Raw genomic sequence first — 20598 nt, 5'->3', positions numbered from 1 at the left:
GGGTAGGTGATTCTTGGTTTTAATCCTAGCTCCACTGACCTCCAGAATATCATATTCCAAGCCCTTTGATCCCTTAATGTAGAAGCTGCTAGAACAGTTATCCTAACTGTGTTTCCACAATACTCAAATTGTTTCTTGGCTCTGCCACACCCCACTATCACTTTTTCACGGAAAAGGAGGAAGACTATTGACAGGTGTTCTTTTTTTTTTAAGAAATTTAATAAAAGATATTTATTTGGAACAACAAAAATATTTCCATGATATTAAAGGGAAAACCAAAGATAATTAGGCTCTTTGTGCCACATGCTCTTGCCATCAGAATTATGGCAAAAATTATTCATAGTTAACTATTTTGCTAAAAGTTGGTAGGAAGATTCTGCAACCTGTTCTTAGACCAAATTCTAGTTTTTCTTAATTCTTCTGTTTCCTTCTAATATTCCATTTTGCATTCTTCATAAAAATCTGGCTTTTCATAGTTAGTAATTAGGCATTCTTTTAATGCTGAATTTTCTTTCTGACATTTTACCACCATAAGAAAGCCAGAGTTTTTGCAGCATTTGGTGAAGACTAGCCATTGGCTGGTGGTTGTTTTCCCTCTCAGTTTTTCTGAGACCTTGCACTTGATCAGAGCACCTCTCCCTGGCCTTCTCTCTCATAATCTTAGGAATCAAAACATCTTTTTCTACATGTCTGAGATGAAGGTCTTCTGCTTGGTTCAGCTCCATCTCCGGCTGTGGCAATGGTGAGGACATCTCCATAGTGCCGACAGGCATTCTTTAGAGAACATGATAAACACGTTGAAAATCTACACAAATACTTCTGGAATAAGCAGACCTCATTTCATCCGACAATGGCAAAAGGAGTTTATGATGGCAATGTAGAACCAGGTTACTGCTACCAGAAATTACAGAAGGGTTATCCTTAAGAAACCCACACATAATGGTCCATGCAAATGAAACAAGGAAGCAGTGGTAACTAGGCATTACAACGCTGCACACTGCAACAATGTGGTAACTACCAAATACCCATCAAGAAATAATCTGGGGGCTAGAATTATATTTTAGAAGCTCACTACCTTCTAAGAATTGACAAAGGAAAAATCCCCACCCTACATTTAAGGCCTAAAAATATCCTGCAGAACTCCACCAACTAACTAACCTGTAATGAAATGAGAGCATGGAAACAAGCTGAGGTGCATATCCCCATCATCCTGTCTGCCAGTGGAGTTTTAGCAAAGATGATTTCGGGAAGCCTAGAGGAGAAGTGCTTAAATAGTAATCCTTTCATTCAAATGCAAAATTATTTTACCCATACATTAGATATAAAAATGAGCAATGTTCGGGGGCGGAGCCAAGATGGTGGCTGGAAAGCAGGGATTAGCATGAGCTCCCCGCCGAGTCCCTCCAAAAACCTATAAAAAATGGCTCTGAACCAATTCTAGAACTGCAGAACCCACAAAATAGCAGAGGGAAGCAGGGCTCCAGCCCAGGACAGCCTGGATGGTCTCTGGGTGAGGTCTATCCAACACAGAGCCGGGAGCAGAGCGGAGCAGAGCAGAGCCCAGCACGAGCGGTGTGGACCAACTAGACCAGGAGTCGGGCGGAGTGTGCCCTAGCGCCCTGGATTAGTGAGCTGCAGCAGTTACCAGACTTCTCAACCCACAAACACCAAAGACAACAGAGAAGGTTAGTGGGAAATCCTGCGGGAGTGGAAGGAGTTTGCAGTTCGGCTACCACCTCAGGGGCAGCGGAAGTGGGGCAGCTACAGAACTACAGCTGCAGTTGCTTCCGGCCCCAGGCCCACCTGGTGGGAGGAATTAAGTGGCAGATCAGAGCAGGAGTGAAGAGCCTGCTGAAGATCTAAGTCCAGTCCTGGTTGGGGCTTCTTGGGGAAGGAGCAGTGCTGGTGTGGCAGAGCTGGCGCATCCCCCAAGCATAGAACATAGTTCTCTTAACTTCACAAGCAGTAATACACCGCTGAAAAACTCAAGGGTCAAGTTATTTGGCTGGGAACATGGCCAGGAAGCGAAAACAGACTCAGATTCAGACTCAGACTGTGGATTCTTTTTTTTTGTGACAAAGAAGACCAAAACATACAGACAGAAGAAGTTAACAAAGTCAAAGAGCCTACAACAAAAGCCTCCAAGAAAAACATGAACTGGTCTCAGGACATGGAAGAGCTCAAAAAGGATTTGGAAAAGCAAGTTAGAGAAGTAGAGGAAAAATTGGGAAGAGAAATTAGAAGGATGCGAGAAAACCATGAAAAACAAGTCAATGAGTTGCTAAGGAGACCCAAAAAAAATACTGAAAAATATACTGAAGAAAACAACATCTTAAAAAATAGACTAACTCAAATGGTAAAAAAGCTCCAAAAAGCCAAAGAGGAGAAGAATGCCTTGAAAGGCAGAATTAGCCAAATGGAAAAGGAGGTCCAAAAGACCACTGAAGAAAATACTACCTTAAAAATTAGATTGGAGCAAGTGGAAGCTAGTGACTTGATGAGAAATCAAGATATTATAAAACAGAACCAAAGGAATGAAAAAATGGAAGACAATGTCAAATGTCTCATTGGAAAAACCACTGACCTAGAAAACAGATACAGGAGAGATAATTTAAAAATTATTGGACTACCTGAAAGCCATGATTGAAAAAAGAGCCTAGATATCATCTTTCAAGAAATTATCAAGGAGAACTGCCCTGATATTCTACAGCCAGAGGGCAAAATAGAAATTGAAAGAATCCATTGATCGCCTCCTCAAACAGATCCCAAAAAAAATCTCCTAGGAATATTGTTGCCAAATTCCAGAGCTCCCAGATCAAGGAGAAAATACTGCAAGCAGCCACAAAGAAACAATTTGAGTATTGTGGAAACACAATCAGAATAACCTAAGATCTGGCAGCTTCTACATTAAGAGATCGAAGGGCTTGGAATACGATATTCCGGAGGTCAATGGAGCTAGGATTAAAACCAAGAATCACCTACTCAGCAAAACTGAGTATCATGCTCTAAGGGAAAATATGGAATTTCAATAAAATAGAGGACTTTGAAGCTTTCTCATTGAAAAGACCAGAGCTGAACAGAAAATTTGACTTTCAAACACAAGAATCAAGAGAAGCATGAAAAGGTAATCAAGAAAAAGAACAAGAAAAAGAAATTGCAAGGGACTTACTAAAGATGAACTGTTTTGTTTACATTCCTACATGGAAAGATGACATGTATGATTCATGAGACCTCAGTATTAGGGTAGCTGAAGGGAATATGCATATATGTATATATGTTTATGTACATATATATATATATATACGTATAAGTGAATGTGTAGGTATGTATATATGTATGTGTATATACAGAGAGAGAGAGAGAGAGAGAGAGAGAGAGAGAGAGAGAGAGGGAGAGAGAGAGAGAGGACACAAGGTGAGTTGAAGATGAAGGGAAGATATCTAAAAGAAATAAAATCAAATTAAGGGATGAGAGAGGAATATATTGAGAGAGGGAGATAGGGAGAGATAGAATGGGGTGGATTATCTCGCATAAAGGTGGCAAGAGGAAGCAGTTCTGTGGGAGGAGGGAAGAGGGCAGGTGAGGGGGGAATGAGTGAACCTTGCTCTCATCAGATTTGGCCTGAGAAGGGACTACCATACATACTCAATTGGGCATCTTACCCCACCAGAAAGAAGAGGGAATAAGATAAAAAAAGGGGGGATGATGGAGGGGAGGACAGATAGGGGTGGAGGTAATCAAAAAACAAACACTTTGGAAAGGGGACAGGGTCAAGGGAGAAAATTCAATAAAGAGGGATGGGTTGGGAAGGGGCAAAATATAGTTAGTCTTTCACAACATGAGTATTGTGGAAGGGTTATACATAATGATACACATGTGGCCTATGTTGAACTGCTTGACTTCTTAGGGAGGGTGGGTGGGAACGGAAGAGGGGAGAGAATTTGGAACTCAAAGTTTTAAAAACAGATGTTCAAAAACAAAAAAAAAGTTTTTCTATGCAACTAGAAAATAAGATACACAGGCAATGGGGTGTAGAAATTTATCTTGCCCTACAAGAAAGGAAGGGAAAAGGGGATGGCAGGGGAGCGGGGTGACAGAAGGGAGTGCTGACTGCGGAAAAGGGCAACGAGAATATATGCCATCTTGGAGTGGAGGGAGGGTAGAAATGGGGAGAAAATTTGTAATTCAAACTCTTGTGAAAATCAATGCTGAAAACTAAATATGTTAAATAAATAAATTTTAAATAAAGAAAAGAAAAAAAAAGAGCAATGTAATGACTTGTCCCAGGACTCTTATCTGAAATCCATTAAATGAGATGACAAGAACTTTACAACAATACTAAGAACAATAATAATAGAGAAATACTGAGGCATAATGGACAAAGAGCCATATTTGGAACCAAGAAACTCTGGGTTCAAGTCTTGCCTCTAGCACATACTGGCTAAGTATACTGAGTAAGTCACTTCTCAGTGTTCTGTGCCATTCTCTGAGTTGTAGAGAACATGCCAACCTGGCATGAATAAATGCAGTGTCCATACTAAGGAGTTCTTCATATCAGTAAAATCATAGGACAGGTCCATATTTCTGTGCCATAATAACAACTATTACTATCAGAACTGATCTAGAGAGTGTTTTACAACTTTGTGAAACATTTTGCATACATTATAAAAATCAAGACTGATGTAAAGCTAAGCGAGCTTAAAAGTATATGTATTTATTATAAGACATTGATATCAAACTTACCATTAAGGTCTGTCCTTGGGAAATGAAGAAATGACCTGAGACAACTATGGTGAGAACAAGAGAACCAGATTGATCATTAGAATCAAATACCTACAAAAAAGAGAAAAGGTATGTAAGGATAGCCCATTGCTGGTATAATGGAAAATGTCCACATTGTTTCCTTCTTTGTGTGTGTCTGATCATGAATGGCTATCTTTTTTTCAAGACAGCATAGACTCTCAAATATCTGAGCCCTTATTCTTTTCTTACCATCTAAAAAGGTCTAAGAGTTTTTTCAATAATAAACTTTCTTTTTAAAAAAGACTTTTATTGATTTCTTTTTGTTTGTACACTGCCTAGATTTCCCCCTAAATTTTTCTTTGTCCCTCTCTTAAAGAGAATAATCCATATAAAAACTTTTTTTAAAGGAGGAAGAGAAAAAAATGAGCAAAACAAGAAAAACAGGCCTTGTCCTCAAGCTGCTTGCATTCTAATGGGGGAAGACATCATATAAAAAGGAAACTGAAGGTACACAGTGCAAAGGCATGGTGGAGAAAGTGCAGAGTTCAGCTTAGAGAAGAAATGAGACCTGACTTGGTCTGGCTACCATCCTGAAATGGAGATTCTGGTGGAAGACACTAAAGCAGAAGAGCCCACAAGGGTCAAGGGTACTTCTAATTTGTGAATTCAAGAGCTGCCATGAGCTTATAGGATGATGGAATTTCTGGGGCATGGTAGAGAAGGTTAAGCTATGAGAGCAATTAGTTGTTAATACTTTGCAATTCTTTTTGAGAATTGTTTGCTCATAACCTTTAATCACTTTTAGCTACTGAGAAATGGGTTGTGGTCATAAAAATATATACGTGTGTGTTTGTGTTTCCATTTTCTGTGTATTTTGATTAACAAATGTGTATGAGAAAAATGAGATCATGTTTTTTGCAATCTATTATTTGCTTTCTTTTCCTAGATGTTATTTTGTTTGTGCAAAAATTTGTCAACTTCATATAATCAAAATTATCTATTTTATCATTTATGAGTGCTTCTATGCCTTGTCTAGTTGAGAATTTATCCCTCCTCCCCAAAGCTGGGAAGTGTATGATCTGCTTGTTTTCTAATTTTTTTATGGTAAAATTTTTAATATGCAGGTCATGATGCAGTTTGAATATCTTTAAAAATACAGTGTTACTTATGGTCTAATTTCTGCCAGGCTGTTTTCCCATTTTCCTGGTAGTTCTTATCAAATAACGCTTTCCTTCCCAAGTAATTTATGGTTTTAGGCTTATCAAATACAAGGTTAAGTTCCATTTTCTACTTCTTCCTATCTTAGTCTGTTCCATTAATATCTTTAACTTTCTTACTATAAAATTATTCCTTTTATTATTGTTTTGTTAAAAAATGTTTTATTTTCAAAAACAAATACCAAATAATTTTTACTATCGCTAGCTTATTATATAGCTTTAAGGTCTGGAAGTGCTATTTACCTTTTATTCCTAACTTTTTCCATTCTTTCCCTTGATATTCTACATCTTTTGTTCCTACAAATGAATTTTATTATTTAATCAAGCCCTGCAAAATACTCCTTTAATAGTCTGATTAGTATAGCATTAAAACTGTAAATTAAGTTTGGTAGTATTATCATTTTTATTATATTGACATAGGCCTGCCATGAACACTGAGTATTCCTCCAGCTATTTAAGTTATTCTTTATTTCTTTAAGAGGCATTTCATAATGGAATCTATTCAAGTATAGCATATGCTGTGGTAAATTGAGCCCAAATATTTTGTGCATTTTGTAGTTATTTTGAATGACATTTTCTTTTAATGCTTCCTCTTGGATTTTTACATAGAAATGCTTCATTTCTGTGAGTTTACTATGTAACCTGCAACTCTGCTGAAAGCTTTGTCTTAAATTGTTTCTTTACTTGTTCCCTAGGATTTTCTAAGCAAACCACCATTCTTTTTAATTCAATTTTTTTCAGCTACAAATTCTTTCTCTCACACCACCCCATTTGAAAAAGCAAGAAAACCAAAAACCATTACAAATCAATGAATAAACATTGATTAAGCTCTTACTATGTGCCAGGTACTATGCTAAGCACTGGGGATGACAAAAAAGGCAAAAGACAGCCCCTGCCCTCAAGGAGTTTACAATCTAATGGGGGAGACAACATGCAAACATATACAAAGCAAGTTAGATAATGGATAAATAGGAAATAATTAAAAAAGGGAAAGCACTGAAACTAAGAGGAATTAAGGAAGGCTTCCAATAGGAGGTGAGATTTTAGTTAGGACTTAAAGGAAGACAGGGAAATGAGCAATCAAAGCTGAGAGGGAGAGTGTTCCAGATATGGTGGACAGCCAGAAAAAATGCCTGGAGCTTAGTCAAGCAAAACAAGTTCCCACATTAATGAGGTTCAAATACATACATACACACACACACGCACACACACACACACACACACACACACACACTCCTCCCTTAATCTCGATTCCAAAACCATCACCTCCCTATCTGGATGTAGGTAGCATGTTTCATCATTAGTCCTTAGGAATTGTGTCTAGTCACTGTGACAATCAATTCCTGAGACTTTCAAAGTGGTCTTTTCAGTATGAATATTATTCTGGTTTTGCTCACTTCATTTTGCATCAGTTCATATAAATCTTCCCAGGTTTTTCTGAAATAATCCCTTCCTCATTTCTTATAGCACAAAAGTATTCTGTCACCATAACATGTCCAGCCATTCTCCAATTAATGGGCATCCCCTCAATTTCCAATTCTTTGTTACCACAAAAAGAGCTGCTATAAATATTTTTATACATGAGTCTTTTTACTCTCTTAGGGATACAGACCTAGAATCCTGAAAGAGATCCCAGAACAAAAATTCCCAGGAACATAATAGCGAAATTCTAGAGATTCCAGGTTAAAGAGAAAATACTGAAACAAGCCAAAAAGAAACCATTCAAATACTGTGGAGCAAGATCACACAAGATTTAGCAGTAACCACAATAAAGGAATGGAGGTCTTAGAATATGGTATTCTAAGAGGTAAAGGAGATAGGATTACAACCTACCCAGCAAAACTGAGTATAATCCTTCAGAGGAAAAATGGATATTTAATGAAATAAAGGACTTTCAAACATTCCTGATAAAAAGAAAAGAGATAAAAAGAAAATCTAACATTCAAACACAAAATTCATGAGAAGTATGAAAAAGTAAACATGAAAAAGAAATCATAAGGGACTCAAGAGGATTAAACTGTTTACATTCCTATACAGGAAGAAACTATCTATCTATCTATCTATCTATCTGCACATACATACACACAAATATAACTCCTAAGAGCTTTATCACTATTAGGGTAGTTAGAAGAAGGAGTCTACATAGACAGAGGGCATGGATCTGAGTCAATTATTTGTTGGGATGATCTAAAAAAAATGGAAGGATGAGAAAGAGGGATGCACTGGGAGAAGGGGGAAAGGGAGAGGTAGAATGGGGGAAATCATTTCACATAAAAGAGGCACCCAAGGAAGAGTTTTTACAGTGGAGGAAAAAATGGGGTGGGGGGAGAGCACTTGAACCTCACTCTCATCTGAGCTGGTCCAAAGGAAGAACAATGCATATACACTCAGTCAGAGATAGAAATCTATTTTAACCAATAGGAGAGTAGGAGCTAAGTTGTTTTTCTGTCATGTCTGCCTCTTTATGTTCCCATTTGGGATTTTCTCGGCAAAGATATTGGAGTGGTTTGCCATTTCCTTCTCCAGCTCATTTTATAGATGAGGAAACTAAGGCATACAAGGTTAAGTGACTTGCCCAAAGTCACATAGCTAGAAAGTGTCTGAGGCCAGACCTGAACTCAAAAAGATGGGTCTTACTGTCTGGCCCTGTACTCAATCCACTGAACCACTTAGCTGCCTCATGGAAGGGGCTAAAAGAAAGTGTGTGTTGAGGGAAGTGATAAGAGGGAGAGTAAATTAAGGGAGCCAGTGAACAAAAGCAAAACAGACTTTTGAGAAGGGATAGGGTGAAAAAAGAGAAAGAGAAGGATAAACAAAAGAAAAAAGGATATACACAGGGAAATACACAGTTAGTAATTATAACTACAAATATGAATGGCATGAACTCAACCATAAAAAGGAAGCCGATAGCAGAATGGATTGGAACTCAGAATCTAACAATATGTTGTTTACAAGAGACACAGTTGAAACAGAAGGATACATGAAGAGTTAAAATAAGGAGTTGTAGCAGAATCTATTATGCTCCAGCTAAAGTAAAAAAAGGCAGAGTTAGCAAACTAATTAAAAGAGAAAATTGGGGAAACCACATTTTGATGAAAGATATCATGGTCAATGAAGTAATATCAGTACTAAACATAGATGCACCAAATGGCATAGCATCCAAATTCTTAAAGGAAGTTAAGGAGATGAATAGAATTTTACAAAAGTAAGATATGACAGACCTCTGGAGAAAACAGAATGAGAATAGAAAATGTAACTTTCTCAGCTGCACAGGACACCTTCACAAAACTGACCATACATTAGGGCATTAAAAATGCATAAACAAATGCAGAAAAGCAGGAATAGTAAATGAACCCTTTTGGGACCATAATGCAATGAAACTGACATTTAATAAAGGGTCTTGGAAGCATAGATTAAAAATTAATTGGAAACTAAATAATCTAATCCTAAAAAAATGAGTGGATCAAAAACCAAATCATAGTAACAATCAGTAATTTCATTAAAGATAATGACAACAATGAGACAACATATCAAAATTTGTATGATGCAGCCAAAATAATACTTAGGGGAAAAGGTATCCCTAAATGCTCACATCAATAAAAGACAGAAAGAACAGATCAATCAATTGGGCATGCAACTAAAACAATTAGAAAAAGAACAAATTAAAATAACCAAACATCAAAATGGAAATCTTATCAAAGGATTAATAAGACTGAAAGTAAAAAGACACTGAAATAATAAATAAAATCAGGAGCTGTTTTTTTTTGAGGGGGGGAGGAACTAAAATAGATAAACCACTGGTTAATTTAATTTTTAAAAAGATAAAGGAAAACCAAATTACCAGTATCAAAAATAAAAGGGTGAATGTACTATGACTGAAGATGAAATTAATGAAATTATTAGGAGCTACTTTGCCCAATTATATGCCAGTAAAACTGACAATCTAAGTGAAATGGATGAATATTTACAAAAATATAAATTGCCTAGATTAACAGAGTAGGAAATGGAATACTTAAATAACCCTACCTTAGAAAATGAAATTAGACAAGCCATAAATGAGCTCCTTAAGAAAAAAATTCCTAGGACCAGAAGAATTTACAAGACTATTCTACAAAATATTTTAAGAACAATTAATTCTGATACTACATAAACTGAAAAAAAGCCCTAATTCCTTCTATGACACAAATGTAGTTTGAGAAAGAACACTATACACTAATTCCCTAATGGATATTGATGCAAAACTCTTAAATAAAATACTAGTAAGGAGTTTATAGCAATATAGCACAAAGATCATACACTATGACCAGGTGGGATTTATTCCAAGAATAAAGGGCTGGTTCAATATTAGGAAAACTGTAAGCATAACTGATCATATCAATAACAAAAGCAACAAAAATATCATGATTATATCCATACTGAAAAAGATTTTGACAAAATTCAAAACCTTCCTATTAAAAACATTAGAAAGCATAGGAATAAATGGAGCTATTCTTAAGATGATGAGTAGTATCTCTCTAAAACTAAGAGCAAACATTATCTACAATGGAGATAAACTGGAAGACTTCCCAGTAACAATAACATCAGGGTGCAGGAAGGATGTCTATTACCACCACTATTATTGAATATTGTATTAGAAATGCTAGTTATAGCAATAAGACAAGAAAAAGAAATGGAAGTAATAAGAATAAGCCATGAGGAAACAAAACTATCAAACTTTGCAGATGATATACTTAGAGAATCCTAGAGAATCAACTAATAAACTAGTTGGAACAATAAACAACTTTAGCAAAATTTCAGGAGATAAAATAAACTCACATAAATCATCAGCACTTTTATTACCAACAAAACCCAGCAAGAAGAAACAGAAAAAGGAATTCCACTTAAAATAACTGTAGACAATATAAAATACTTGGAGGTCTACCTGCCAAGACAAACCTAGAAACTATATGAGCACGACTACAGAACACTTTTCACAAAAATACAGATCTAAACAAATAATGTCAAATGCTCAGGGATAGGCTGAGCCAATGTAATGAAAATGAAATTCTACCTAATAAATTTATTTATTCAGTGCCATACTAATCAAACTACCAAAAATTATTTTATAGAGCTAGAAAAAATTCATCTGGAAGAACAAAAGGTCAAGAATATCATGAAAATTAGTGAAAATTAAAATGTGAAGGAAGGTGGCCTAGCAGTATCAGATGTCAAACTATATTCAAACAAAGAGGTAATCATCAAGACAATCTGATACTGGCTAAGAAACAGTGTAGTGTATCAATGGAATAGATTACAACATTAATAAATGACCATGTTAATCTAGTGTTTGAGAAAACCAAAAATCCAGGCTTTGGGGGCAAGAACTCACTACTTGACAAAAGCTAGTTACTAGAAAACAGTACGGCAGAAACTAGGCAGAGATGAGTATCTCACACCATATACCAATACAGCATCAAAATAAGTACATGATTTAGACATATAGGGCAATATCATAAACAAATTAAGGGAGCATGGACTGGTTTACCTATCAGATCTCAGGATAAGGGAAGAGTTTATGATGAAACAAGAGATAGAGAGGATCAGAGGAGATAAAGTGTATCATTTTTACTACATGAAATTAAAGATTTTGCACATAAAAAACCAATGCAGCCAAAATTAGAAAGAAAGAAGGAAACCGGTAAAGAATTTTTACAGCAAGTTTCTCTGATAAAGACTTCGCTTCTTAAATATCCAAATATCTTAAATAGCCAAATTTATAAAAATAAATTATTCCCCATTTGATAAATGATCAAAGGGTCTTCAGAAGAAGAAATCAAAACTATTAATAATAATATAAAATATTCTAAATCACTGTGATTAGAAACCTGCAAATTAGAACAGCCCTGAGGTTACCACCTCACACCTACCAGATTGGCTAACATGACAGAAAAGGACAACGACAAATGCTGGAGAAGAGGTAGAAATACTGGGACACTAATGCATTGTTGGTGGAGTTGTGAATAGGTCCAAGAATGATTCTGGAGAACAATTTGGAACTATCCCCAAAGGGCTATAAAATTGTGCATACCCTTTCACTGAGTAATAGCACTAAATGTCTGTATCCCAAAGAGATCAAAGAAAAGGGAAAAGAACCTATTTGTACAAAACTATTTATAGCAGCTCTTTTTGTAGTAGCAAAGAATTGGGAATTGAGGGGATGGCCATCAATAAGGGAATGGGTGAACAAGCTGTGGTATATGATTGTGATGAAATACAATTGTGGTATAGGACATGACAAAGGGGATGGTTTCAGAAAAACCTGGGAAGACTTATATTAAGTGATGCAAAGTGAAGTTAGCAGAACCAGGAGAACATGGTACACAGTAACAGCAATATTGTAAGGATAATCAACTGTGAAAGATTTAGCTACTCTGATCAAGACAATGACACAAGATGATTCCAATGGACTCATAATGAAAAATACTATCCCTCTCCTGAGAGAGAAACTGATGAACTCTGAGTGAAGATCAAAGCAAATTGTTTTTCACTTTATTATTTTTTTTTGCAACATAGCTAATAAAGAAATTTTTTGCATGACCTTACATGTACCATATTGCTTGCCTTCTCAATGCATGGGGGAGGAGGAGCAGGGATGGAGAGAATTTGCAACTCAAAATTTCAAAAAGAAGTTTAAAATTAAATGAAAAAATAACTAAGATAAAGAATAAGATGATTTCAAAGAATCCAGAGTAGTATGAATGGATGTAGTGAAGTGAGCAAAACCTGAAGAACAATTTTGCAATAACATTATAATAAAGAAAAACAATTCTGAAAGAACTCTGATAAAAGCAATGACCAAGGATGAACTATATTACCCACCCCTTGACAGAGAGACAATAGACTCAAAGATGTAGAAAGAGAAATATCTTTTTATACACACCAAAGTGTCAATCAACAAGTACTTATTAAGCACTTACTAGCCACCTGGCACTGTGTTAAATGCTAGAAATACAAAGAAAGGCAAAAAACAGTCACTACTTTGAAGGAGCTCACATTCTAATAGCAGAAACTATGCAAACAACTTTGTACATAAGATACTGAGTAGATGGAGGACAATCTTAGGGGGAAGGAACTAGGATTAGTGGTAGCTGGGAAAGGGCTTTTGAAGGTGAGATTTCAGCTGAGTCTTGAAAGAAGAAAGGGAAACCAGAAGCCAGAGATGAAGAAGAAGAGTATTCCAGTCATGGCAGGACAGCCAGTGAAAAGGGTAAGACACAATAGAGCACTGTGTTGGAGGAACCGCAAGAAGCCTAGCTGGATTAGCAGTAACACGGAGGGAGTGAAGACTGAAAAGGTAGGTCAAGACAAGGTTGTGAAGGGCTTTAAATAACAAATATAGAAATTCTGTATTTGAGGTTAGAGGCAAAAGGAAGTCACTGGAGTTTATTGAGTGGGGAACACAATATGGTCAGACTTGTGTTTGAGGAAAGTCGCTTTGGCATCTGAACAGATGGTAGGTTGGAGAGGAGAGGGGGAGACTTGAGGCAGTGAGACCCAACAAAGGACTACTTAAGTAGTACAGGTTTGAGATAAGAGTCTATACCAAAATGGGGGCTGTGTGACAAAAGGGTACAAGTCATGTGAAGGTAGAAACAACAAGACTTGGCTACAGACTGGATACACTGAGGGAATGAAAGAGAATGAAATTAATAATAACAGCTAGCATTTATATGTTTATTATGTACATTTATACTTATAAATTTATATCAATGTATTAAATATCATGTATGTAAATACAGTCATCTTTATTACAGTCTTAACAGTTGGATATTTAATAGCATATTCATATGTATAGTTGTGAACACATTTATGTTGAATAAGTAGGTTTATATTAACATGCATTTGATAAATATTTTACCATATTTTATAAGTATATTTATATGAACATTGGGGAGCTAGGTGGTGCAGTGGGTTAAATTCTGGCCGTGGGGTCAGGAAGACTCATTTTTCTGAGTTCAAATCCAGCCTCAGACACTTGTCACTGGGCAAGTCACTTCACTGTTTGCCTCAGTTTCCTCTTCTGTAAAATGAGCTGGAGAAGGAAATGGCAAAGCATTTCTCCAGCATCTCTTCCCAAGAAAACAGCCCCCAAAAAGGAGACACGAAGACTCAGACACGACTTAAATGACTAAACATATATTTATGTGAATATATATTTAGTATATACGTTATTCTGTATTTATATTTTAAGGTCGCATTTTATCCTCACAACCCTGAGAAACGGGTGTAAACACTGCTACTTAGCATCGGAGGAGGCCGAAGTTATGTGATTGCCAAGGGTCACTGAACCCTTTTCCTGCCTCATAGAGCCGCTTTGGCTCGCCCCTCCCCCAGCCCCTCACCTTCCAAGATGCCGAGGGGTCCGAGCTAGACGGCGCCTCATCTGCGGCCCCGAAGCGGTCGGTGCTTGCGGGCACGAAGCGGCCGTAGCTCTTCAGGGGCCATTCCTCGGAGGCGCAGGGAGGAACCTTGGCCGCCCGCGCCATAGCCGCGCGTGGTCGTCGCTGGCCGAGAGTCTCGCTTAGTCTTCACGGAACCCCAGCGACGGACCCCGGGCGGATCTGCGGCTAGCCAATCCAGGAGCGAGCTCCTCCTGGCCCCACCTCCCGGCCTGACGGCGGCCAATGAAAGGCGGCATCCTGGGCACCCGCCTGATGGCCCCGGGAAAGCCCGCACGTGGCCCAGGGCCTCCAGGCTGTCCCCGCCACGTGGCAGGCTTAGAGCGGGGCGCGGGGGATGGCGGGAGGGGCAAGACAGTGCCTGCCCTCACAGCGCACAGCGTGTAATGGATGAGACAGCCTAAGGGTACAAACCAGCCGTAGGCGGGATAAACGGGAACTATTAGCACGCCACGCATGGACCTTGGCCATAACTTGCCGTGTATTCTACTAGCTCCAAGTTATATCATGGGGAGGAAGGCGTGAACAGACTGGAAGGGAGGGCGGACTAGGTGATGAAGGGCTTGGCATTTCAAAAAGGAGTTTATAGTTTATCCCGGAAGTGATAGGGAGCCATCGAAGTTTATTGAGGGAGGAGGGGGACTTGGACTGCTCTAAGGCTACTTCAACACATACCCCCCAAAACATAAGAAACCTTGGTTTAGGGGGAAACTTGCCAAGAAGGGCTTAGCTTGAGGCTTCCCCAATTCTATCAGTCAATCCATTAGTCAATCAGGGAAACAAACCTTAGAATTGGAAAGGGCCTTTGAAGATTTTTTATTTTTTATTTTTTGGCTAAGAGCTTAAGCTTCAACAGTTGCTAAGGGTGAACTGTGTGAACATGGAGAATTAAATAAGACACTGCCCTCAGTGGCCCTTACAATCCAGTAACTACAAAAATAACCGGGGTAGCTATGCCCATTTCCTTAATTGGGTATTAATATAATATAATTAATATAATATAAATACATAATATTTAATATAATATATAATAAATATAATATAAACTATATAATATTATATAATAAATATAATATAAATAATATAATACAATTCTCACATTGCTCTGCTTCACAAATTCCACCCAAATTGTACTACCCCCTTTCTACCACAGATACATCCTGGGCGTCCCTTACCCTCCCTCTACCCCTTTCTCTTGTCAAAGTATCAGGCTTCCTTGAAAGCTCATCTTAATATCACCCCCTCCTTTTAATTGAGTCGTATGCTCAGAGAGAGCTCATCAGCTTAGTAGGCAATTGGGCAAACTGACTAGGTCTAGCACTGTTCGTTGTCAGAGCTATGAAGCTACAAATCTTTGACTCAGTGATCTCCTTCATCAACCTGCCAAGGACTTATGGGGAGGGGGAGATGTATGAATGCAAGAATATCAATAGCTTTATTTGTAGTTAAGAAAATACTAGAAATAAGGTAAATGTCCAAGTATTGGCGAATTGTTAAATAAAATATCTCAATATAATGGAATATTATCACATCGTGAAAATGAGAAACACAGAAAGATGGAAAAACTTACATGAACTGCACCAGACAAAAAGCAAGGATCCAGGCCTGCACACTGAAATTTTCATTTAAAAGAACAACAAATACATTTTATACACAAATGGAAAAGCCATCAAAAAATGGGATGCAAAAAGAGTAACGAAAATTCCATGTATTTTGTTCAAGATAAAAACTTATTGAACACTAATAGTATGCAAAACCAAAAAAAAGGTCTTCCCTTAAGAAGCCTTCATCTGTATCTATTTCCATACAAAGACAAAGTTTATTTCAATGTACTAAGCAAACAGAACAGTGGGTAGAGGGAAATCTTGGCCTCTGTAATATCTATCTTCAAGTCGTTCCTCTGCCACATCCTGGCTGTACTATCCTGAGCAAAATCAATTTACATCTTAGTATTCCAGGTAACATTCTTTTTAAAAAATTTAATATATTTAGTTTTTAGCATTGATTTTCAAAAGAGTTTGAATTACAAATTTTCTTCCCATTTCTACCCTCCCCCCCCACTGCAACATGGCGTATATTCTGGTTGCCCTGTTCCCCAGTCAGCCTTCCCTTCTGTCACCCCACTCCCCTGCCATCCGCTCCATTGCCTGTGTATTTTATTTTCTAGTTGCATGCAAAAACTTTTTTTTTTGTTTTTGAACATCTGTTTTTAAAACTTTGAGTTCCAAATTCTCTCCCCTCTTCCCTTCCCTCCCACCCTCCCTAAGAAGTCAAGCAATTCAACATAGGCTACATGCGTATCATTATGTATAACCCTTCCACAATACTCATGTTGTCAAAGACTAACTATATTTTGCTTCTTCCTAACCTATCCCCCTTTATTGAATTTTCTCCCTTGACCCTGTCCCTTTTCGAAAGTGTTTGTTTCTTATTACCTCCACCCCCATCTGCCCTCCCTTCTATCATCCCCCCCTTTTTTTTATCTTCTTCCTCCTTCTTTCCTGTGGGATAAGATACCCAATTGAGTGTATATGTTATTCTCTCCTCAGGTCAAATCTGATGAGAGCAAGATTCACTCATTCCCCCCTCACCTGCCTTCTCTTCTCTTCCTACAGAACTGCTTTTTCTTGCCACTTTTATGCGAGATAATTTACCCCATTCTATCTCTCCCTATCTCCCTCTCTCAATATATTCCTCTCTCATCCCTTAATTTGATTTTATTTCTTTTAGATATCTTCCCTTCATCTTCAACTCACCCTGCGCCCGCTCTCTCTCTGTCTATATATATACACATACATATATACATACATACACACTCACATATACACATATATACATAAACACAGACACACAGACACAGACACACACACACACACACACACACACACACACACATATATGCATATTCCCTTCAGCTACCCTAATACTGAGGTCTCATGAATCACACACATCATCTTTCCATGTAGGAATGTAAACAAAACAGTTCAGCTTTAGTAAGTCCCTTGCAATTTCTTTTTCTTGCTCTTTTTCTTGATTACCTTTTCATGCTTCTCTTGATTCTTGTGTTTGAAAGTCAAATTTTCTGTTCAGCTCTGGTCTTTTCACTGAGAAAGCTTGAAAGTCTTCTATTTTATTGAAAATCCATATTTTGCCATGGAGCATGATACGCAGTTTTGCTGGGTAGGTGATTCTTGGTTTTAATCCTAGCTCCATTGACCTCCGGAATATAGTATTCCAAGCCCTTCGATCTCTTAGTGTAGAAGCTGCTAGATCTTGGATTATTCTGATTATGTTTCCATAATACTCAAATTGTTTCTTTCTGGCTGCTTGCAGTATTTTCTTCTTGATCTGGGAGCTCTGGAATTTGGCAACAATATTCCTAGGAGATTTCTTTTTGGGATCTGTTTGAGGAGGCGATCAGTGGATTCTTTCAATTTCTATTTTGCCCTGTGGCTCTAGAATAACAGGACAATTCTCCTTGATAATTTCTTGAAAGGTGATATCTAGGCTCTTTTTTTGATCATGGCTTTCAGGTAGTCCCATAATTTTTAAATTATCTCTCCTGGATCTATTTTCTAGGTCAGTGGTTTTTCCAATGAGATATTTCACATTGTCTTCCATTTTTTCATTCCTTTGGTTCTGTTTGATAATATCTTGATTTCTCATCAAGTCACTAGCTTCCACTTGCTCCAATCTAATTTTTAAGGTAGTATTTTCTTCAGTGGTCTTTTGGACCTCCTTTTCCATTTGGCTAATTCTGCTTTCAAGGCATTCTTCTCCTCATTGGCTTTTTGGAGCTCTTTTGCCATTTGAGTTAGTCTATTTTTTAAGGCATTGTTTTCTTCGGTATATTTTTCAGTATTTTTTTGGGTCTCCTTTAGCAAGTCATTGACTTGTTTTTCATGGTTTTCTCACATCCTTCTCATTTCTCTTCCCAATTTTTCCTCTACTTCTCTAACTTGCTTTTCCAACTCCTTTTTGAGCTCTTCCATGTCCTGGGACCAGTTCATGTTTTTCTTGGAGGCTTTTATTGTAGGCTCTTTGACTTTGTTGACTTCTTCTGGCTGTATGTTTTGGTCAACTTTGTCACTAAAGAAAGATTCCAGAGTCTGAGACTGAATCTGGGTGCGTTTTCACTGCCTGGCCATGTTCCCAGCCAACTTACTTGACCCTTGAGTTTTTCAGCAGGGTATGACCACTTGTAGAGTGAAGAGTTCTATTTTCCAAGCTTGGGGGGATGCACCAGCTCTGCCACACCAGCACTGCTCCTTCCCCAAGAACCCCCAACCCGGACTGGACTTAGATCTTCAGCAGGCTCTTCACTCCTGCTCTGATCCGCCACTTAATTCCTCCCACCAGGTGGGCCTGGGGCCGGAAGCAACTGCAGCTGTACTTCTGTAGCTGCCTCACTTCCGCTGCCCCCCGGGCCGGTAGCCGAACAGTGCACTCCTTCCACTCCCGCAGGTTTTCCTACTAACCTTCTCTGTTGTCTTTGGTGTTTGTGGGTTGAGAAGTCTGGTAACTGCTGCAGCTCACTGATTCAGGGTGCTAGGGCACACTCTGCCCAGCTCCTGGTCTGGTTGGTCCATGCCGCCCATGGCGGGCTCTGCCCTGCTCCGCTCTGCTCCCGGCTCTGTGTGGGATAGACCTCACCCAGAGACCATCCAGGCTGTCCTGGGCTGGAGCCCTGCTTCCCTCTGCTATTTTGTGGGTTCTGCAGTTCTAGAATTGGTTCAGAGCCATTTTATATAGGTTTTTGGAGGGACTTGGCGAGGAGCTCACACTAGTCCCTGCTTTCCAGCCGCCAACTTGTCTCCGTCTCCTCAGGTGACATTCTAAAATAAAAATTAATATAGTAGTTGTCATTCTGTATCAGTGGAGGGAGGTCCCCCACCAGGAATTTCTCACACTGAGTCAATCACAGGTCTAGAATGAAAAAGAGAAATAAACCTCTAGATTCTTGTTAAAGCTTATAGAGGAAGAGACAGAGAGGTTAATTGAGTGGTATGCTTCAGGCAACAACAAATGAGAATCTGAAGCTTAGATATTCCTGGCTCCCAGTTCAACACTTTAGTCACTATTAGACCTAGATGCCTTTATGTCCATTAAATAAGACAGAGAAGGAATGTTTAGAGAAGTAGAAAAACCAGGAGTATGCACCTTCAGCCTTTCCTGACTCCCCTTGATGCCTTCTATCTGATGCTATCCCCAATTTAGCCAGTATGTTTCTTATTTGTATGAAGTTGTTCACATCTTGTCTCCTCCACTTAGGACAGTGCCTGGCACACAGTGGTGCCCAGTAAATGCTTACTGATTAACTAAAGCCAAAGGTGAAGAAAGGAGTGTCCAGACAGAGTGGTCAAGGGTGACAAAAGCTGCCTCCAAGTTAATGAACCTGAGATGGGAGCAAAGGCTTTGATTTGGTGATGAGATCATTGTTGGCTTTTGATAAAGGTTTCAGCAGAGTGGTGGGGACATAAGGAGCCTGATTACAAGAGGTAGAGGAGAGAGTCCCAAGGGAATAGAAGTATCAGCTATAGTAGACTTTTTCACTAAGTGAAAGAGAAGAGAGAGGAGAGACAGTAACTTTGGTTGGAAGAGTCAAGGAGAGGCTATTTTTATTATAATAAGAACAATAATTATAGGTGGCATTTCTATAGTGTTTTAAAATTTGGTAAGTGCTTTACAAACATTATCTTGTTTGATCCTCACAATAATACCAGGAGATAGGTGTATTATTGCTTCCATTTTACAGATGAGGAAACTGAGGCTGGGAAAGGTTAAGTGAGTGTGAGAGACAGAGACAGAGAGGAGAGAGAGGAGGAGGTGGAGGGGGAGAGGGAGGGGAAGAGAGGCAGGAGAGAGGAAGGGGAGAGAGAAAAACAGAGAGGGGAGAGAAGAGGGAGAGGGAAAGGGAGAAGGAGGTAGCAAAGAGAGGGGAAGGGAAGGGAGAGAAGGAAAGAGAGGGGGAGAGGGAGAGAGGGAGGGAAAAGGAAGGAGAGGGAGAGGGGGAGGGAGTGAGAGAGAGGGAGAGGGAGAGAGAGATAGGGAGAGGAGAGGGAGAGGAAGAAGGAGAGGGAGGTAGAGGGAGAGGGAGGGAGGGGTAGGGAGAGACAGGGAGGGGGAGGGAGGGAGAGACAGAGAGGGGGGAAGGGAGAGACAGGGAGGGGGAGAGGGAGGGAGAGAGAGAGAGGGAAGGA

The 20598-nt window shown here is 38.8% G+C and overlaps 1 protein-coding gene and 1 pseudogene across 1 annotated transcript in view; both read right to left on the bottom strand.

Moving 5' to 3' along the window:
* Positions 1-14485, bottom strand: part of REC114 (REC114 meiotic recombination protein) — a 97197-nt gene extending 82712 nt beyond the window's left edge. The window contains exons 1-2 of the mRNA XM_036734946.1: positions 14342-14485; positions 4744-4833 (exon numbers count right to left, since the gene is read on the bottom strand). Coding sequence (XP_036590841.1) covers positions 4744-4833; positions 14342-14485 — 234 coding nt within the window. The remainder of the gene's footprint in view (positions 1-4743; positions 4834-14341) is intronic.
* On the bottom strand, positions 356-725 carry LOC118828351 (annotated as a pseudogene).
* Positions 14486-20598: the final 6113 nt, after the last annotated feature.

The sequence above is a fragment of the Trichosurus vulpecula genome, chromosome 8, assembly GCF_011100635.1.
Source record: "Trichosurus vulpecula isolate mTriVul1 chromosome 8, mTriVul1.pri, whole genome shotgun sequence".
Lineage (NCBI taxonomy): Eukaryota > Metazoa > Chordata > Mammalia > Diprotodontia > Phalangeridae > Trichosurus > Trichosurus vulpecula.
This window is presented reverse-complemented; position numbering and strand designations above follow the sequence as displayed.